The sequence below is a fragment of the Sabethes cyaneus genome, chromosome 3 (assembly GCF_943734655.1).
Source record: "Sabethes cyaneus chromosome 3, idSabCyanKW18_F2, whole genome shotgun sequence".
Taxonomy (NCBI): Eukaryota; Metazoa; Arthropoda; class Insecta; order Diptera; family Culicidae; genus Sabethes; species Sabethes cyaneus.
Window position 1 is genome coordinate 248081157 of NC_071355.1, and position 22182 is coordinate 248103338.

Consider the following 22182-nt stretch of genomic DNA (forward strand, 5'->3'; position numbering starts at 1 on the left):
AAGCCACCTCAAATCCAGTTACTTTGAACACAGTGAAGCGATATCAAACAACCTTAACACAATCTACTTTGGTCGATGTCACGGAATCGGCAAATGTAAACAATAAGCTCGATTAAACGATATTTCACAGAGCAACAAAAATTCGAACAAAAAGCACGATTAAGCGATATTCCACTGACCCGGCACAAAACTAATCACAGCGAAGAGTATAATCAACTTTAAACCACTGTTAAAGCTCAATGTCACTGCTAAAATACGGTTTATTATGGAGCCGAGCAACCTCAACGTTAACAAACTGAACAGTGTTGCCACCTTTATTAAGTATTATGAGACCCAATAAAAGAAGCGACACGGTTGCACACTATTTGCGAGATATGATTGATACGATGGCACTATATAGACGGATATCAGGTTATTTCTACGTCATTCACTTGTATCCACAAAAATGAATGGTGAATACAAGATGCGTAGTCCTCCTACGTTTTGATAGGACAAATGAAATGCGAAAGCTTTATTTTTTTTAGCACATTCGTGATGACTGATATTTCGGGAAACAGATTTTCGCAAGCAATTCATTTTTCAATTAAATCGCTTTTCAAATCAGGTGTATGTAAAATTTAACAATTATAGTTATGAGCTCGAAATATAGGGCCCGGTGGTTTTAATATCCAGTGTGTTAAAGTTTCTTTACAAACGAGAAACGTTTACCATCAGCAGTATTAGCAGATGAAACCTTTTTAGTATAAGCTTTTTTTGAACATGGCCACAGGTAGGTTGTTAGTATGACAAGCAACTCTCAAGATACATATTGATATTTTTTTTTGAGGCGATGGTTCTACAATTGATTAAGGGACGGTAGCGGAAAGAAATGAAAATTTTTTTGGTGAAGGAGGGGGAAGAGCCTAAAATGTGAGGAGTGGGGGGTAGCTACACTTAAAAAGTAGTCGTTTTGACTCCTATCTTTTGTCCAAGTATTAATATATATGTATGACCGCATTTCAAGGTCAAGACTAAAAACATGAGATTAGCCTAAGATGCATATTGTTGAATACGCAGGACGTAGGATTTTATTTATCCATTTTTATGTTTTAAAATGGTCAACTAACACAGTGTGGAATTATTCCATTCGAATTATAAAATATTCATTCACAGCAATTATTTTCATCTAAAGCGGGTATGACAGATTTTAACTTACAATTTTTTTTCTCATTTGTACTAGAAAAATCAAATCGCAAAGTAACAACAATCCTATTTCGGAGCTGTTCGGTGGGTACAGAATTTGTTCGTGAGAGTGACTTAAACAATTCCTCTGCATGATCATTTTATTATAATAAATTCAATCCCGTTGAACTGACTAAAACTTTCATCCCAAGCCGAAGATTGAAACCTCAGTCAGGTGTGCCGCTCAATTCCGACAAGCACACACTGCACTTTCGTTTATGGAATTCGCCGATAAGAACAATCGCTGGTATTTATCTATGAACAACGTCATTCCAAGAATCCGATTAGTATTCCAATCGGCTTTACTGCAAATATTGGCTCGTTCCGCGAAGGCACGTTTCGATTGGTTGTTTGAATTCCTATAACGACTTCGGGGCTGACGCAATTATTCAGGCGACAGATCGCACCGATAAGTGCCACATATTTGACTTTAAGTTTCCAATTTTATACAAATTAAATGACCACATATCTTCGCCGTCACAGGGCAATTTGAATAACTAATTCACGCATTCGCGCTATACGAAATGGGTTGACACCCCCCACGACGCAACGCTGCCGATGATGGCCGGTGCGTGGTGACACCCCAATTTGGTTTTGACCAAATGCGGAATGCGAGTGCTCCCGCTGCGGTCAGCAGATAATAAAGTCAATTGAGCATTCAATTGCGTGTGGCGCTTGGTTTCTGGATGAGGCTTTCACCAGAACCGGGAACGGTTGTAGTCGCAATGAATTCGGCAGACGACACCTGTCCTGTCCGTAAACCGATTTAGATTGAATGGCCACAACCGGTGGACCTTACTGTGGCGTGCGGCATCGTGCCATCAAAAAGGGGATTTGCCTACCGAGAGTTGCGGGAAAACCGAATCCGTTCAGAATAACGGCGATGCTAATTGGGTATGGAATTTGCAGATTTAGAAAATTTGAAATCTAATCAGATCGTTAGGAAAACTGTGAAAATATAATTTCAACTAGTTTCAAGTAGAACTGATACAATTTCATGAGCTCAACTTTTCGGGGAATATAAACAAAATATAAAATTTCATAGCACATCTCGGATGGTTCTTGTCTTTTCAGAGGCCAACCTTTAAAACGTTCGGCGTTCAACCACAATAATTATTTTGCTGCGAGGTGAAAGTAATAAAAGAAGACGTCGGTCGTAAATGCCAATCAAAATCACGCAATAAACCCCGAACGTTATTGCGCTTACAAAGTACGCTAAGCATGATCACTCTCGTTGAGCACAAATCAGTTAACAATGCTTTCGAAAAATGTACTAAAAAACATGCGATGATGTAACACGGCGTGCCGCCCAAAAATCCACTTTTATCATGAACTCGAAACTCGACGCTTGCGGTGTTATCATCGGGTAACGACGACCGACGGGTTGAATTCCCATAGTAAACAACAAATACGCAACGTCACCACCATGTGTACGTAAAAGTAACTACTACGAAGCGGTAAAGCAACTTTCCTAGTAAAAGTAAGTAAGTCGCGATCGCGACTATTCACCGTCTTTACCAACATTCTCCCACTCAGTCGCGGCGTGGCGTGTCTATCTAGTGTCTAGTAGTGCGCATGAAAACATTACTCACACCAAACACGATTAATGTGTCGACGTGTGGAACTTGTTTTGATTGACGAACGGTTCGCGTTCGCGACGTCTGCGCCGTTCGATGCGTTCGCGTTGGTCAGCCACAGTCAGTTCAGTTTACATCATGGCTTCGTTCGATCGGGATCGACGCGTCTGGAGCGGTCCGCGGCAACCGTGCGTTTTCAATCCCCAGTGTAACTTCGGTCAGATCGTCCTAAACCTGCTCGAACGGTCCACCGAAAAGGTGATTCAAATCGATGGCGATACCGGCCGGACAATGACCCGGGCCGAAATGCGCCTCCGGGTGGTCCGGGTGGCACAGAATCTGCAAAAGCTCGGCTATGGCGTCGGGGACATCGCGTCCGTGGTGGCCGTCAATAGTGAAAATTTGGCGCCACTCGTGCTGGGCCTGCAGGTGATCGGTGTCGGATTTAACGCCCTGGCGCCGACCTTCGACGAGGACGAAATGGCACACATGATGCGGCAAACGCAGTCCAAGCTACTGTTCTGCGACGCCGATAATTACGACACGGTTAAAGCCGCCGCCGACAAAGCGATTAACGAACCGTTTCGGGTGTTTGTGATGGAGGATGCGCGTGACGAGACGCTCTCGGTGGAGCAGCTATTCAAACCGACCGGAACGGAGCATGTGTTCTAGTGAGTTGACTGTGTGTTATAATTACAGCAAAACAGAGAAGTAAACTAATTTAGAAGACACTCGCAGAAAGACGTTATCGATAAACATTCCGTAAGAAGAAACAAACGACGAAAAACTGATATAATCGCAGCAAATTTTGGAACCCCAAGCGGTTTAATTTCAATTTGCTGCATGCAAGTTCAAACCGCAAGTGCTGTCCGCTGTTATCTTTAATTGTTTATGGTGGTGGAACAAAAATAGAATAAACATTTCATTCAGAAGAAGAAAAAAAAAATATCTAAAAACACCATGCTTGCAATTTGCAATTTGCGTTGTTATGAACAACTTATAATTTGTGGTGAAAAAACATGACTCTTGAAATCATTTGTAATAGTGAATAAATGCGGTGTCAAAATAATGAATCATAATCAGGTGCGCCCGGCTAATTTGGGACTGAATTTAAGTCTTGCAGAGCGGAGTGCTAAAACTGGCTTATAAAATAAAGCCTTCCGGCATTGTGTTCGAGATAATACAAATTTTGTGCTTGTCATCCTATTATCTTTTAGTGAAACAAAATTGCAAATCAATCCGGTTGCATTCTCAACGACACTGGAAGAGGAGGGATTTTCCAATTTGGATTTTTACGTCAATACTCAACAAAACACACCTTTCAAGTTTATTTATTCTACTGTTCCAAACGTTACCATATGCTGCATATGTTGACTGCTGCTCAGAGCCGGTTCAGTCTTTTCCATAAAAGGAAAATTAATATGCATCCTATCTCTTCGCACAGTGCATCTTGCTCTTTTTGTTAGCCTTCGGGAGCCCAGTGGTCGTCATTATTTGTACAGCAGCAAAAATGTGCAGAAAAAATTAGAACAGAGGATAACAATGTGTTTTTTATATGACACAAATAAATCATAGGACTAAAAATAAAACTGCACGGCAAGATTGTAGAATCGAAATCAGAAATTAAAAAAAAAATAATTTTTAGCTGTTTATATCCTCTTAAATCCGAATAGGTTTAAAAATCTGTGAAAAATGGAGAGGCACCACGGCAAGAGGAATTGATCAATCCGAATAGAACTTTAGGAAATTGGTGGTGGAGACAGAATGAGCTATTAAAAAGTACCTAAAAAAAAGTAAATATGCAAAAGTTAGCTTTGCCGCCTGCGCTTACACCCAGTAATTTAGCATAGACACAAAAATCGTGCTGTTAATTAACAAAGCGCCAAAGAGCAGGTGTTCCGACGTTTCGCTCTCAGCATTGCAGAAGTGACAGATATCAACTTGTACTAAACCAAGATCTTGAAGATCAATTTGCTCGGACAATGTCCTGTCATGAGACCGGTAAACGAGCTGAGCTCTATCATTGAGACACAGCAACTTCTGAGTAACTTTAATACTCGGTGTTATAAGTTTTTTGATTGGTTAAGCAACTGTACGGCCAACCAATTGGCCATGACGTCAACATGTCGGCTTTCCCATTGTTTCAGCTCATCTTCAGCAGGCAGTCAGAGATGCCACATAATGGATCTGGACCAATGAATGGAAAGTTAGAGCCACATCTTGCTAGTTCGTCCGCAAATTCTTTCCCCCTATACCGCAATGACCTGGAACCCAGTACAAATTTACCTAGTTTATCTGGCTTCATTGCCGTAAGAAGCAAATGCAGTCCCATATTCTCATGGAAGGCCGGTTTTTCTCGAACATCACCAACGTACGCTCCCTACGGGATGCGCATATCGACTCGGCCCTTACCATTACCCATTACCAAAACTATCGACGGGTTATACCTCGCGACAAAACCGCCCTCCTCGGTTTAACATTCGGCAGCTAAACAACCCTGGCGAGTTGCCGAAAACTACGCGCGCGTGCTGGATGAAGCTCTGTGGATCTTGGCCGTTCGCTCGCAATACAAATCTCGGTCACTCTCGCTCCCTGGTTGCTCAGGCGTTGAGCAACAATGGATCACAGTAGGAATGAATATATATTCACTATACATCTGCGCACTATACATCCCGCCAAATCGCGTGAATGATTCTACCCTCATTGATCAGCACCTCAGTTCGCTCTCATGGATAACTTCGCGTATGGGAACCAAAGACAAAATCATATTATTGGGCGACTTCAATTTTAGTGGCATTAGCTGGACGTTTGCTGATGACCATCATGCTCTATATCCTGATCCCTCTCATTCTTATTCTTATTCTTATTAATACCATCACAGCCACAATAAAGGATTCCTGGAAATAATTTTAAATATTTCTAATATTAGAAATATTTTTAATCATTTTCTTGTCTGTATTAGTATTTGCAAAACATCGACAATATTTCACAAATACTAAATCGGCCAGGCCAACTGTGTAGTATTGCCGCAAAGACGATTTTATGATATGAATCTTGTTTGAATAAATTTATTCATACAAAGATGCATTTCTAAATCAACAGGGGAAGAAGAAACGGGGACGTCTCGTACCAACCGTTTGATAATTGTATTTTTGTTGGGAGTATTGGGCTAATAAAGATTAAGTAATACTCCGGACCCTCGGGGATGGGACATGTACATTTACTTACGTGCCCTGGTAAATACCAAGGTTATAGCGCCTTTATTCGCTCTTATAAATATACTTTCATCTGAAATTAGAAAAAATGGTTAAGCGACCTAATGGTTTTCACATAAGTTAATCCACAATCAATATTATGCACCACTATTGAAGCATATATTTTCTTAATAATAATTATATCCATTTTTCAGCATGAAAGAAAATAACTTTCAAGACACTGGACGATATGTTGGAAGCACTGCTTGATATAAGCGTATTCCATCAATGATTCGTAAATAAACATAGCTAAGGTTTGGTAAACTGTATTCAGTAATTCAGTTTCAATAATTATGTATAACAACCTATGCCATGTGGTTGGTACAACCACGTCAATTGATCCCATCACAACCGTTGCTAAGGGTCACCCTTAGCGAAATAATAAATAACATGTCTGAAAACTAAGGTCATACTGAACTCACTTTTACTTTCCGTTGAAACCATTTCATTGTTAATGAAAAGCGCACCCACTCGCAATTTTTTACAAACTGCTCCTCATTACAAATTATTTCATACATACCAGAAAATACTAGATTCCACCCACTTATATAATACCGATACAAAAGCCAATTCATATACAATAATGCGATAACCAGTAACTCCTTCAGTTTTCATACACCTTCCGTTTCCCAGGCTGCAATGGTTACCAACCACAATCCACAGTCCTCACGAACCAAATCACCATCGCCATTCTCACCACATAATCAGTTTTCACGAATCACTATCAAAATTCATATTTCATTAGTAAAAATATTTATTGCTAACACCTTTCAAAGCTTTAATTTTATTTTTTTCACTTAGTACAAATGAAATTTAAAAGATAAATTCGGACGCAAAATTTTTTCGCGTTTATACACGGCCGCGGTTTGCTTCGATCTCCTATATCCTGATCCCTCTCATTCATCAATAAACTCCTGCGCAACTCAGCTCTTGGACGGGTATAGCACAGCTGGACTGGTTCAGACAAATGGTGTTTTCAATGAAAATGGACGTATATTGGATCTATGTTTCGTTAGCACAGAATTCGGCAGTGACAGGATTTCGGTATACCGCGCACCCAGCACTCTTGTCAAGATAACTCGTCACCATCCAGCGCTTCACGTATTTCTCTGCAATGGTATTCCTTGCTCATTCGATGAACCTAACGAACCTCTTTCGTATGATTTTCGCAAGACCAATTTTATAAAAATGAACCAATTTTTGTTAGACGTGAACTGGTGCTCAATACTAGAGAATACGGATACTAACTTAGCGGTCCAAAATTTCACAAACGTTCTTCTATATGCTATCGATCAGTTTACTCCAAAGAGACTTTTCTGCAAACCCTCACATCCCCCATGGTCTACCTGCACTTTAAAAAGTTATAAATCCGCTAAACGGATGGCTCTAAGGAGATTCTCGAAACATGGTACTTATCAATTCAAATGTCGTTATATTTCCCTCAACACTCGTTATAAACGACTGAACAAGAAACTGTTCCACTCGTATCAAAACCGTATGCAACAATGTCTACGTAGTAACCCCAAAAAGTTCTGGCATTATGTTAACGAGCAAAGAAATGAATCAGGTTTACCCACTACCATGATGCTCGGTGATGCGGAAGCGTCCACTGCTTCGGACATATGTGAATTATTTCGTACTCAGTTTAGTGCAGTTTTCTCTCATGAGACACTTAGCAGTCAGCAAGTTTCGCGTGCCATCTCAAATGTTCCAGACAAGGCAGCTATTGAATCCTACCCTGCCATCTCAACCCAGATTATCCTGAATGCTTGCTCTACCTTGAAGAGCTCATCGAACCCTGGCGCCGACGGCATTCCATCAATAATTTTAAAAAAATGTTGCTTTACTTTATGCAGCCCATTGGCAAATATTTTCAATACGTCCTTGCTTTCGGGTGTTTTCCCTACCATCTGGAAGTCGTCGTACGTATTTCCGATTCACAAAAAAGGTTCAAAGCAGAACGTAGCCAATTACCGAGGGATTGCTTCGCTTTGTGCAGGTGGGAAGCTTTTCGAGCTTATAGTTCTCGAGTTCCTATCGTTTAATTTTTCCGGCTACATCGATAATACTCAACACGGTTTTATGCCCAAGCGATCAACCTGTACCAATTTGGTGTCTTACACATCCTTTATAGCCCACTCGTTGTAGAAACATCTTCAAGTTGACGCAGTCTACACCGATTTTTCAGCAGCTTTTGATAAAATAAATCATCAGATTGCAGTCGCCAAACTTCAGCAACTGGGAGTAAGCGGTAATATGCTTTGTTGGTTTAAGTCTTACCTCACCGAACGTTTCATGTCTGTCAAAGTAGGTAGCATTATCTCTTCGCCATTCCCCGTCACGTCTGGTGTGCCCCAAGGCAGTCATCTAGGCCCGTATATATTCCTCCTCTACTTGAACGATATCAATTTTGCTTTAAAATGCATGAAATCATCGTATGCCGATGATTTTAAACTCTTTGCCGTTATCAGAAATAACACAGACACTGATTTTCTGCAAGCGCAGCTGGATAATTTCGCCGACTGGTGCACAACGAATAGAATGGTACTGAATGCCTCTAAGTGTTCGTGCATTTCTTTTACACGCAAGAAATCAATTGTGTGCTATGATTACAAAGTCTCTGGAACATCCTTGAAAAGGGAAACATGTGTAAAAGACTTGGGAATTCTGCTCGATTCAAAATTATCTTTTAAAGAACATGTGGCCTATATTTCTACCAAAGCCTCGAAAAATCTAGGCTTTTTATTTAGATTTACTAAGAGCTTTAACAATATCCAATGTTTAAAAACACTATATAGTTCTTTAGTGCGGTCAATAGTAGAATACGCTGCAGTTGTATGGGCACCGTACTACCATAACAACATCCAACGGATTGAGTCTATCCAACGAAAATTTGTTCGATACGCCTTACGCCTTCTCCCTTGGAACGACCCTTTAAATCTTCCTAGTTATGAACACCGCTGTAATCTGATCGGGCTTGACTCTTTAGCTATACGACGAGATAATGCTAGGGCTTTGTTCATCTCTGATATTGTAAACTCTCAAATTGACAGCCCAGATATACTCCAACAACTAAACATCAATACCCGTCGGCGATCCCTCCGATCTCACCCCTTTCTCAATCTTCCTGCTTCACGCACCAATTATGGCCAAAATGAGCCTCTCTCGAGTATGTCTCGCGTCTTCAACCGTTGTTTTAATGTGTTTGATTTCCATTTGTCCCGTTCTGTCCTTAAAAAAAAATTTCTGCATGCTTTGAAGTAAATCACGTGCAAAATGTATAGTGTTAGTCATCAACTTATAGATAATAAGGAACTTTGTGTTATAATTTAAGTCCTCATTATGTAACTGCTTATAATTGTATCATTTGGTGTAAACTGTTGATGCAAAAATGAAGCTTTTGTGCCTACGGAAGAAGGAGCGTCGAACAAAGTTCCACTTCCGCGGGCTTTTCCCTTCTTGAAAAGAAAGAAATAAATAAATTGTTATTTATGCAACTTTTTACAACTTAAATGCAATAAAAAACGATCTCGATCCCAATCTCGAAAAGATCCGGCGAGAAATTCGTCAGCTGAAGAATAATAGAGCCGCCGGAAAGGACCGACTCCCGGCAGAGCTCTCCAAAAATTGCCAAGAACCGCTAGCAACAGCACTTCATTGGATAATTTCTAGGATTTGGGAGGAGGAGAAACTACCGGAAGAGTGGATGGAAGGTGTAATCTGTCCCATCTACAAAAAGTGCACCCGGCTAGATTGCTGTAATTACCGCGACACCACGTTGGTTAACGCCGCCTACAAGATGCTCTCCCAGATTTTGTTGCGTCGTCTATCCCCAATAGCAAGAGAATTCGTAGGGCAGTATCGGGCGGGCTTTATGGGGGCGGATCAAATTTTTACTCTCCGGCAAATCCTCCAGAAATGTCGAGAGTACAACGTGCCCACGCATCATATTTTCGTGGATTTCAGGGCAGTATACGATACAGTTGAACGAGAACAGCTATGGCAGATAATGCACGAGTACGGTTTACCGGACAAACTGACGCGGCTGATCAAAGCTACTCTGGAGCGAGGGATGTGCTACGTGTGCGTTTCGGGGACACTCTCGAGTCCTTTCGAATCGCGCAGAGGGTTGCGGCAAGGGGATGGACTGTCCTGTATGTTATTCAATATCGCTATTGAAGGTGTGATCCGGCGAGCGGGCATCGAAACGAGGGGAACGATCTTCAACAAGAGTAGCTAATTGCTAGCCTTCGCAGACGACCTCGACATCATTACTAGAAACCTAGGGACGGCGGAGGCAATCTACGCCAGACTATAAACGGAGGCTAGGAGGATAGGGTTATAAATCAATGCGTTGAAAACCAAATATATGACAGGAAGAGGCTCCAGAGAAAATAACTTTTACCTCCTACGGACAGTGGCTATTGATGGTGATGAACTGGAAGTGGTTGATGAGGTCGTATATTTGGGATCTCCCATTTGAGGTATAGACGCTGCAGTTCAGTTTCTCCTTCTAAGTGAAGGGAACAATTGTTATTTTTGAGGCATTGTTGCCCAGGCCCTCTTTACTACATCGAGATAGTGTAAGCTTTACGGCCCTCTGCATCCAATCTGATATCACGTCGTCGATTTTTGCACGAACCATGCCATCAGCGTAACCCACAACTTCGAAACCGTTTTCCTCTAAGCTTCTCAGTAAAACATCAACATAACCAAAGCTGGATTGACAGAACCCCCTTGTGGGCAACCTTTGGTAATACAGTTATCAAATTGTCTTTTCTTCATTGCATTTGCCATTGATAAGTAAGTTAAGCATTATCAAAGGCCCCTTCGATATCAAAAAAATGCACCTATTGTTGTTTCTTTCAATACAAGAGGCTACTCAACAGGCTACGTCACAAGCGTGTGATAGCGCTGAGATTGTTTATTTACCAGATTGGTATGCAAACAGGTGTTTCGATAATGGATCTCTAATCATGTCTAATCATTTAATCATCTCTAATCATTTAGACGTAATGTATTCATATAATACTTTTTCCATTACTTTCAAAAATACTGATGATAAACTAATTGGTCTGACAGCTTTTGGAAGTGGTTTATTTATTTATTTTTTTTACCAATCTCCATATAGACGCTATGTGATTTAGTATCAATCAGGTATCAGGTATCAGCATCTTTGGCTCGAGCAGCACGTTCCTCACAATCATGTGGAAGATTTGTGCCTTGCCCATCTTGCCCGTGTCATCATTTACCTGATGAGGACGGGAAGGAAAACAGGAGGAATAGGAAGGGGTGGATGAGGAATTTGGACAAACACAAACATATATATACCGAGAGATTTTTGTACCCCCGAGGGGATACTGCAATCCTTGGTAGTAAACTTATCAAAAGTACACCCCCTGGGGGGTATACTCATGATAAACAAGAGCTTATAGCTCAATACCGCTTTCGGTAAGGAACATCAAAATGTCTCGTAATTTTAGTTTCCTAAAATCCGATTCATTTAAGACGTAGGATCCAAAGATCCTATGACGCAAATTGTGCTACTGCAGGACAGTTGCAAATTACGTGATATGGCGTACCGTAGTCGGATTCACATAAATTACAATGAAACGATTCAGCTCGCTGAATCGTAGCCATATGATAATTTAGTCTGCAATGACCAGTCAGTGATCTGACAAGAATACTGCAATTTACCTTTGAGTGTTGCAAAAGAAATTTCGCAACCTTCTCACAAGGCTTAACAATGCAACTTTTCGTTTGACGACAAGTTTCAAGATTTTCCCAATAACGTACATGTTCAGATGAAAACCAAGATCGAATCTTTTGTTTTATCCAACATGCCGCAATTGGTAAAGCAGGTTCCGGTCCGAAAACCGACTTTTCTGCTCCAGATCTTGCTAGTTCATGAGCCCATTCATTTCCGGTTATACCAGAATGGCCAGGAGCCCAAACCAGATGAACGGCATTTAGAATGCTTAGTTCTTCTAATTGGGTGTGGCAGGCGATGACTGTTTTAGATTTAGAATTAGCCGCACAAAGGGCTTTTATAGCGGCTTGACTGTCAGAACAGAAGTAGATAATCTTGCCTATCAGTTCTTTCTGAAGTGCAAACTGAGCTCCGCACATAATTGCAAAGATTTCAGCTTGAAAAACGGTGCAGTAACTACCCAACGAATAGGATTCCTCCAATTCCAGCTCACGGCAGTAAACGCCAGCATCCGCGCGACCTTCGTACAAGGAACCATCGGTATAACAGACCACATAGTCGGAAATTTTCCTTTCCATGTAGCCTGACATCCAATCCTCTCTAGGAGGAAAGTCACTTGAGAAAGTCCTATACGGGAAAGTACGCATGAGCGTTACATCGCTAGGAGCAAGGGCAAACTTGTCCTCAGCAACAATTTGCGACCACAATCGAGTATGACCAGTGGAACCGTCCACAGACTGCCAAAGGCCAATCGCGTGTAGTCGATAAGCACATATTAGTGCCTCTTGCTTCAGGTGGAAGTGTAGAGGTTTAATATTGAAAATAGCTTCTAGGGCGGCAGTAGGAGTTGTAGTAAATGCACCAGACATTGCCATTAAACACATCCTTTGAAGATGGTTTAGCTTTGTCTGGACAGTCACAACTTCCCCTCTCTGCCACCATACAAGACAACCATACGCCAGTATTGGTCTGACAACGACCGTGTATAACCAGTGTATGTATTTGGGTTTAAGCTCCCAAGAGTTGCCAATTGCTCGTCTACATTGCCCAAAGGCCATGCACGCTTTTTTAATTCGGAAATCAATATTTGTGAACCAGTCAAGCTTGGAGTTGAGAATCAACCCCACGTACTTCACTTCGTTCACAACATCAACATCCGAATCGTAAAAGCGCAGAGCGCGAGCTCCATTGGTATTTCTACGTCTTGAAAATAAGACGATAGATGTTTTGCTCGGATTTACCGAAAGTGCAGTTTCTCGACACCACGTTTCCACGACGCGTAGTGCCTGCTGCATTAAGTCAAATAATGTGCTTATGCACTTTCCAACTACTAGGATGGGATAGTCTTCCGCAAAACCATATGACGGATAGCCTAGACCATTGAGTTTCCTCAATAGGCCGTCCGCCACAAGGTTCCATAAAAGAGGCGAGAGAACGCCACCTTGTGGACATCCACAAACACTTTGCTTCCAAATGCTTGCTTGCCGTAAGGACGAAAAAAGCAATCGGTTACTAAGCATTTGTTCTATCCACTTTATGATTATTGAAGGCACATTATGATAACGAGCAGCCTCCAAAATGGAAGCGAAAGATACGTTATCAAACGCGCCTTAATATCCAAAAAAGTTCCTAAGCAAGATTCCTTTTGTGAAAAAGCAACCTCAATTTTATCCACCACATCATGTAATAAAGTGGTTGTAGACTTGCCACTTTGATAAGCATGCTGTGCTGAATGAAGAGGAACTTCTACTAAGCTTGTTTCGCGGATGTGGTGATCAACAATCCGCTCAAGTGATTTAAGCAAGAAAGACGTTAGACTGATTGGTCTAAAACTTTTGGCTTGCTCGTATGTCGCGCGTCCACCTTTAGGAATAAACTTAATGGTTATTTCACGCCATTGAGTTGGGATGTACCCAATAGCAATACTACACACAAACATCCTTCTCAGAATGTGTTTGAAGTACTTGAATCCTTTTTGCAGTAGAATAGGGTATATTCCATCTGTTCCAGGAGATTTGTATGGAGAGAAGCTGTTCACGGCCCACTCAATCGCTTCAGTTGTGACAAGTCTCCGAGCAAAAGCCCATGAGTCTAAGCCACCTAAAACGATTTCTGGATCGTTTCGAACTTCAGGTTCCACACAGCCCGGAAAGTGACTATAAAAGAGACATTCCAGGATTTCATTGTCATTCGAACAGTATTCACCGTTCAAACTTCGAATGTTATTAACCTGATAATCTTTCGATTTTGACAGTATTTTATTAAGTCGACTTGCCTCGCCGAAACTGGAAACGTTGCTACAGAACCTGTGCCAGCTCGTGCGTGCTGAAGATCGTAAAGCCTTTGCATAGGCTTTCCGGGCCTGCTTGAAAGGCTCCACGCCATCCCTCCGACGTCTATTCCAGGCTCTCCTGCATCGTTTCTTTAGTTCCGCGAGATGAGAGTTCCACCACGGTGTTCCTCTAGTCGCTTTAATAGTTTTTAGCGGACAGGCTACTTCAAAAGCTTCCGCAATAAAAGATGTTGTGACATCTACAGCCACATCCAAGTCGATCGATGACTCAATCGTCGGTTCGAATCCTTGAAATTTCGTCGCCAGTTCCTCCTCAAAGAGCTCCCAGTCAGAAAATCTCGGATTGCGAAATGTTGCAGCGTTCAAGGAGACACCCAAATGATCAAAATATATAAAGCAATGATCAGATATTGGTGTCTCATTGTGCCATTGTGCCAACTCATGACTGATCCTGTTAGAGCAGAGTGTTATATCTAACACTTCCTCTCTACCAGCTCGTATGAAAGTTGGACATTGCACAATTGGTCTGACAGCTTTTGGAAGTGGTTTATTTATCTATTTTTTTTACCAATCTCCATGTAGACGCTATGTGATTTAGTATCAAACTCACCTTATAGATCTCGATTAGAGATGGAATTAACCTTGATTCTCTGTTTTACACCTGCCGATTTGTAAGGATGAAAGGACCACACGGCATTTTTTACCTCAGCCTTAGTCAAAACCTTTCCAGCAGCTGCTGTTGCGATGTCTTTTGTCCTCTCATATCTTGACGAGTTTCTTTGAGAACATCTTATGTCATAATTGAAGCCCGAAGAAGATCCCGGAAAGTGAGTCCTCATCATTAAGTCTAGTACTTCTGAAGGGGATTTGGTGAACGAACCGTCTTCTTTCTTGAGGGTATCAAGCCCATTCGAATGGTTTTTCGCAAGCGTCTTATTAAGTCTTGCGACAATTGAAGTACTTTCAATGCTTTCACAATTGTGTATCCAAGATTTTCGTTTCGATCGTCTTAGTTCTTTGGTATATTCGATTACGACTCTTCTGTATGGAGTCCAGCCCGAAGTAAATTTGCTGCCACACCTTTGTGGCCGATGCCGAATCAAGTTGTAGAACCGACCTAATTCTTGTACTGAAGCTCCGTTCGACACCTGCCAATTTCGTCTTTTCTCAGAAAATACTGGACTGCACAATGTCAGGTCCAAGACTTGCTGCCTGATGGTATTTATAAACGTTGGTTTATTGCCCTTATTAGCAATGTCGATATTGTTTGACGAGAGAAATACTGAAAGACACTCAACACGATTATTGATATCGGTGCTTCCCCACAAGGTGTGATCTGGGTGTGATAAGCATTGGCATCACAGCCGATGATAAAGTCTCTATTGACTTCTCTGCAGTTATTGACATACGCCGCAGCCTCTTGAGTGGGAACCTTAGGAACGTCACCAGGAAAGAGTTACACCAGCCTGATGCTACGATAAAATCGAATTTTCCTCTAGCGGTTGGTACCTCAACTCTGATCGCGACGACATCTCGTTTGATGAACTATGTAATAGGAAAGTAACTAATGTTTGCGTTGACTAAAACAGCAACTCTCGGAGAGTCATGCTTGTCATCATAGAATAACCTGCATGTGCTTATTTGAATACCTTGTATTCTTCCTTTGCGGACCCAGGGTTCTTGAAGCAAGGTCAGGTCTATAGCGTCTTTGATAAACATCCTGGTAAGTACGACCGATGCTGCTTTCGCATGATGGAGGTTTATCTGCAGAACCCGAATCTTCGGGGGTTTAGGCCTCATGGAGGCCACAGTTTTCTTATTACCAGTACCCGAATTCGCTTTCCACCTGGGGGGAGCTGGCTTCGCGTGATCTCGTCTTTCCCACAAATCTTACTGGAGTTACCTGGGCCACTTGTGGAAACCACTATTTTGGTTCCACTCGGCCCTGGCACCGGCAGTCTGTCACGATCCATGGGCTCGGGGCACTCACCTCGATGAGTCTTCGCTATACCAGAATCTTTCGGGTCCCCATTGAGCATGTTGTGGAACCATCTGTTTGGTACCACTGGCTATCAGGATTCTTGGAGTTTAGAAACTCACTGTTAGCGGAACCCTGGTCCGCTTTGATTTCGCTAGTAAATACTAGTCTTACAAATGTTTGCGTCCATGTGCTGGCTTGTGATTCGACGTTGCCTCGGATTTACTCTCCTCACCTGAGTTTCGCCAAAATGAAAGTTAATGATGAAGTTTCTGCTAGCGAGCTGATGCATACTGATAAGCTAGGGACCACTTTTGTTAACCAGTCCGAGGTTACCTGGTCTTTACAAGAAAGAATCTGGTACTAAAGTCCGATTTTGTCAAATTCAAATTAATTACTTATCAATCAATGTTTTTTGTCGATTTTTTCATTTTCATTTTCGTGTCGTTTTTTCTCTGATGTTGAACATAGTTCGAAACAGATATTCGTGATGTCAGCAAGATGGGGGTGAAAAGCACATCTGTCAGAATAATAAATACATAGTAGAATTAAAAGCTTCTTCTTTATCTATAACTTGATTTCGATAGCACTTCATTTTTTACCTTATTTTGATTTCAATCCACAAAATTGAGCTCGAATTTATTTTCAATGTGCTTCAATTAGGCTTTGACTTTTACTATGCCTTAAGAAAAAGGTCTTACGTTTTTTAAAATAAGCAATTCGACGTCGTCGTAATATAAAATTTGTACCGGATTTTCCACTTCCAGATAACTGCCTGTGATTTGCAATAACAAAAAGGCAAAACTCAAGATGACGGCGTTGGCTTCTGACAAACTTATAAACTATTTGAAATGATAGTGACTATAAATTTTTTGTTGAATTGTATCCTAGATCGAAATAAATTAACATCGCTAAAATGTTAGCAACTCCATTATCGACGACATTTACGAAAAAATGATCAAATATTCGAATTTCAGTTTATCTCATAGTTAGCGAGTGTCCGAGAAAGAGCCAAAAGACCGGTAACATAAAAATTTTACGATTTATGTTTTTTAACATATTTGGCAATGAAAAACAAGTTCATTTTTTTATATGGGTCTCCTCAGATTGCTATCTGAAATTGGTTGATTTGGTTGATCATCTTCCCAGTGGCGTGACCATTGGATTGAGGTTATATTTTACTTGGGAAAAAGGTAAAGGTTAAGATCTTTTTCTTGATTCGAAACAACTAATGTATCACATGATTGCAACTACGACAAAGTACTAATCGAAATTCATTTAACATACTTTCCTTTCTCTCCAGTCCCCGATATCTAGGCGATTCGTACAAACTGATTGCAAACATCACCTGCTCTTCGGGAACGACCGGTCTTCCTAAGGGTGTCTGCTTTTCCCACGCACAAACAATCTCCGGCTTCTGCAAAGTAGCGTAAGACTGCCCATCCGGCATTCGTACACTTTCAAACTAACCAACATCTTCAATTTCTGTTTTTTATTGTTACGCTCAGAAACTTCGACGACGGAATTTGCTTGAACTTCAGCACACTCTACTGGGGAACGGGCGTCTACGTGCTGAACATGGCCGTAATGAACAACTCGACACGACTGATCACGCGCCGGCCCTTTTCGGCGGATTTGTTCTTCGAGCTGATCGGAAAGTACAAAATCAAATTCCTGTACACACCAGCCTCGTACGCGACGGCCATCATCGGCGATCCACGCGTGTCCGGTACCGATTTGAGCAGTATTAAAGTATGGGCTCTGGGAGCTTCGAACGTGTCCGAAGCGATCCGCGATGCGGTGGACGCAACGCTAAAGCCAACCGGACGGTCGTACAATTTCTACGGAACGTCCGAGTGCGGTTTCCTGGCGGCCGACTTCCTTAAACGTAAACCGAATGCGGTCGGTAAGGTTGGAACCAATATGCAGGCGCGCATAATCAGTGATTCCGGTGAACCACTTGGAGTTGGTGAGCAGGGTGAGGTGGTGGTGAAGTCGGTTGGAATTCCCTTTTTGGTAAGTTAAGTTGGTTGCTTCATACTGTAGCCGAAGCTAATTAGTTTGGTCATCTTTTTTAGGGTTACTACAAAAATGAGGAAGCGTCCCGTGAGGCACTGGATAAAGATGGTTGGTTTCTAACCGGGGACATTGGATTCTTCGACGAAGAAGGGTACCTTCACTTGGTGGATCGTAAGAAGGACATTCTGAAATATATGGGTAACCAGGTGTCTCCCTCGGAAGTGGAAGCTGTCATCCAGCAGATCCCCGAGGTGCTGCAGGTGTGCGTTACGGGTGTACCCAATGAGGATAAAACATCGGACCTGGTGACGGCCGTCATTCGAAAGTTTCCAATGGCACAGTTGTTGGCTGAAGACGTTGTTGAGTTTGTGGCAAACCGGCTGAGTGATGCCAAACACATACGAGGGGGCGTGCATTTCGTTGACGAGTTTCCCATGACGTCTAATGGAAAAATTATAAGAAGAAAAGTTCGCCAAATGCTGCTGGATGGAATCATTGTATGAATATTACTGTAATAAATAAGGAAACCACTAGTTTTAAGATTTACGCATCTTTTAGGATATTTCATTTATTCCCCGAAATTCGGGAATAACAATTCTTCTTTTGATAAGGTTGTCGGAGCAGCTGCCTCTACCTATGCAAATGGCCAACCAGCTTCGCCTGAGCTCGCTGCAAAATTAAACTTTGCATTGAATGCAACACCAATGTGGCCCCAGAAGATTCCGGAAATCATTAGCCAAGGATGAACACTTTTCACCTAACACACTTATGAAACGCCATTACGGCACTCACCCTGTAGCATAATGATTACGCTGAATTCTCCTTTTAATGTTAAATCCATCGTTAGCACGGAAGCCGCACCCTCCTGCTGCATTCCTCCTTCACCTGCTCCTTCCCGCCAGAGATGACGACGACGACGACGAAATTCATTACGCTTCGCCTTCAGTACGTTTCAACGCCTGATAAGAAGCTCGTGAATACAAAATAAACCATATTTTCATTATCTGGCATCGACATCAATCCTTTCCTCTTCAAACCACCCACCCACCTTCGACCAGCTTGCTCATCAGCCCCGACTGTGGGCGCTATACAAACCAAACTGGCGTCATTCTTCAGCGACCTCCAGAGCAGCTTTGCGACGTCTTCCCAGCAGCATTTCCTGGCGCTGGCAGTCGATCCGGATGATGTAAGGTAACGAAAAAAAAAACAGAAAAGGAAAAAATGTACGGAACTAATGAATATTTCATAAATCGTTCATTTCCCGACGCTTTTCAAGCGTTCCCGTACCTACCCCCAACCGAAACCGCTCGCTGGAGTGGGTCATCGTGCCACCTGAGTGTATGTCTAAGAAAAGCTACGCCCGCTGGCTGCGGCTGGCTGGTGAGATGGAGAAGTAAACTTTCCTCGCAATGAGCGGGAAAAATATTGTGTTATCAAATAATTAATCTGTGTGTTTTTCGTGGGTTTTTATTGTCATTGCGATTGCTACCCGCGATAGCGGCTGACTTTGGCAAGAAAATGAGTTTCACTTTGTGGCGTCTGGCGTTTCGGGAACCAGATGAGGTGGAAGGTTTTCCCTCATTGCCTTCAACGTATATGGTTCTAGGTACATATACGACGGCTTGAACAATCGTCGCCCAACGCGTTTGGTTTTCCGCTTATTGAATCTCCACGTGTACCCCGGGGGCGGAAACTTTACTGCTGCCAGATGGGACATCCGAAACCGAACCCGAGATGGAGGAATTCGAAGCCAGAATTCCATTCGTTTCCTCCACCAGAAGGAAACGCGTATGGTACGATGCTGCGATAGGATTAACGATAATTGGGTAATAAAAGTATCTCTGAAAGATGACAATAAAAGCGACACGATGCTTCTGAAAGGATTTTAATTACGTGCATACAAGGTGTCAATCGAAGCCTAGGATCTACAGCTATGTGCCATATTCTGTTGGGAACTGGGTAAAGCTTCAAGGTCTTTAACGCACTTTCACTTGGCTGAATTTGAGACTAAATTACAATCATCAAAACTAATCCACTAAATTAGTAAACCTAAACTCCTGAAAATGGCTTAAGTGGTAAATTTGAGGTGCACTTAATTGCAAAGAAAAACCGGAAACACTTATGATGAAATTTTTTTAATTTTGTAGTAAAATCTTGGCGGCAAAAGCGGAGTGTTTTTGTTCTCGAATAATAATGACCTAAAAACAAAAAAAGTGGAAAGATTTTGAGAACTTATCACATTACAAACCGCGTCCAATCGTGCCAATCGTCCAATCCAATCGTCCGGTTTCCGGCTATTATTTCAAAATAAAAAGAAAAAACAAGAAATTTACCGCTTTGACAAGAGGAATTTTACAAAAAAATACGCTTCGTAAATGTTTAATATCTAAAATAATTATATATCCTGGTTTTCGGAAATTGCTGAATTAGAAAAATTTAATTCATGAAAAAATTCGTATGCAATTTCACAATAACTTGTAATTCTACAATGGTTGCTCCTTACTTACATTTAGAAGTTTTACGTATTAGGGAAAGAGGGAAAAGGGAAAAGTTGTTTGAATATTTTCCAACCAACTTTTTCCGTACTATTTACGTGAATTCCACGTAGTTTGCATTAGTATGGATGCATTTACGCGGAAATCGGATAGATTTTCCTATAATATTCAACTGAAAGTCACGTAACTCCCTGTAGAGAAATTAACGTGATTTTTCACGTGGAAATGACGTGTGGATTATTTTGAGTGTAGAAATTGGTCACATAAATTGGCAACCCTGATTTTTTTAAAACCCTATAAATGTAAAGTCTAGACGACTGTCAACAAGTAGTTCCAATCGAACTTTCAAATGTCATTCCAATTCAAAGTTTATTTTATGGTACTTTTTTACAATTAACATAGGAGACGGTGGAAGAAAGTAATGAAACAAAGACGTTGATAAGATCCAACAAAATGGGACCAAAAGGCGTGAAAAGGAGGAAGAACGGAAAATTACGGAACGACGAAGTTTACTGTTAACGAAAAGTTTTATCCTTTCATATCTTTCTTCTCGTTTGCCTCGTCTGACTCGTTTGTAACGTCTTTCACATCTATGTCATCTATCCTATTTGTCTCGTCTATCTCGTCTGTTCCGATTGTCCGAGCTGCTCCGTCTGTCCCGTCGTTTTCGTCCCTTCCGTTTCTCCCGACTGTCCCGTCTGTCTCGTTGGTTCCGACTGCCCCATTTGTTTCGTTTGTGTCATCTGTCCCATCTGTCCCGTATGCCCCAGATATCCTATCTTCCCGGCCTTGCTTCTCTGTGTCGTCTGTCATGTCTGTCCCGCTTTTTCTTACTTACTTACTTAGTTGGCCTAACGCGTTATGACAATGCCTGCTTAGTATAATTTCTCCATCTAATTCGGTCCATGGCAGCTGGACTCCAATTCCACGATCGCCAGATCTCACTCCACCTGGTCTTGCCACATGGCTCGCTGTGCCTCTCTTCGTCTTGTTCCTACCGGATTCGATGCGAAAGCCATTTTTGCTGGATATTTGTCCGGCGTTCTAGCAACATGTCCCGCCCAACGTATTTGTCCCGTCTTTTCATAATGTCCTGTTTGTCTCGACTCTCGCGTCTGTTTCGTTTATCATGACTCTTTCGTCTGTCCCGTTTGTATCATCTTTCCCGCATGTTCAGTCTGTCCGGTCTGTCCTATCTATCCAGTCTTTTCTTTCTGTTCTGACAGCCTTGTCTGTAGCGGACGTCTCGTTTGTCCCATCTGCATCATCTATTCCGTCTTATCGTTTTGTCTATATTGTCTTGTGTGTCCCGTCTATTTTGTTGTCATCGCCTGTCACATCTGCCCCATCTGTTCGATCCGTGCCTTCTACCCTATCTGCCCCGTCTTCTCTTTCTGTCCCTTGTCTAATGAGTTTCATTTGTCTCGTTTGGCCCGTCAATCCCATCTGTCCCAACAGTCGCCTTTGCTGTCCGTCTGTCCCATTTATCCGATACTAGCTGACCCGACAAACTTCGTATTGCCACAAATTAACCTGTGTTGTACATAAATCATGAATCTCGGATGATCTTTATCACTTCTCGAGTTTTGCAAGTCCCCCAGTGGGCGGCGCTTCCGACGGCGGGTCACCGGCAAC

The 22182-nt window shown here is 42.0% G+C and overlaps 1 protein-coding gene across 1 annotated transcript; it reads left to right on the forward strand.

Moving 5' to 3' along the window:
* Nucleotides 1-2858: 2858 nt before the first annotated feature.
* LOC128741980 (probable 4-coumarate--CoA ligase 3) lies at nucleotides 2859-20158 on the forward strand. Its single transcript, XM_053838133.1, has 5 exons — nucleotides 2859-3469; nucleotides 17337-17462; nucleotides 17542-18049; nucleotides 18112-18549; nucleotides 18611-20158. Exons 1-5 carry the CDS (start codon nucleotides 2895-2897, stop codon nucleotides 18731-18733), a joined length of 1770 nt encoding a protein of 589 aa, XP_053694108.1. The 5' UTR covers nucleotides 2859-2894; the 3' UTR covers nucleotides 18734-20158.
* The last annotated feature ends 2024 nt before the right edge of the window (nucleotides 20159-22182 follow it).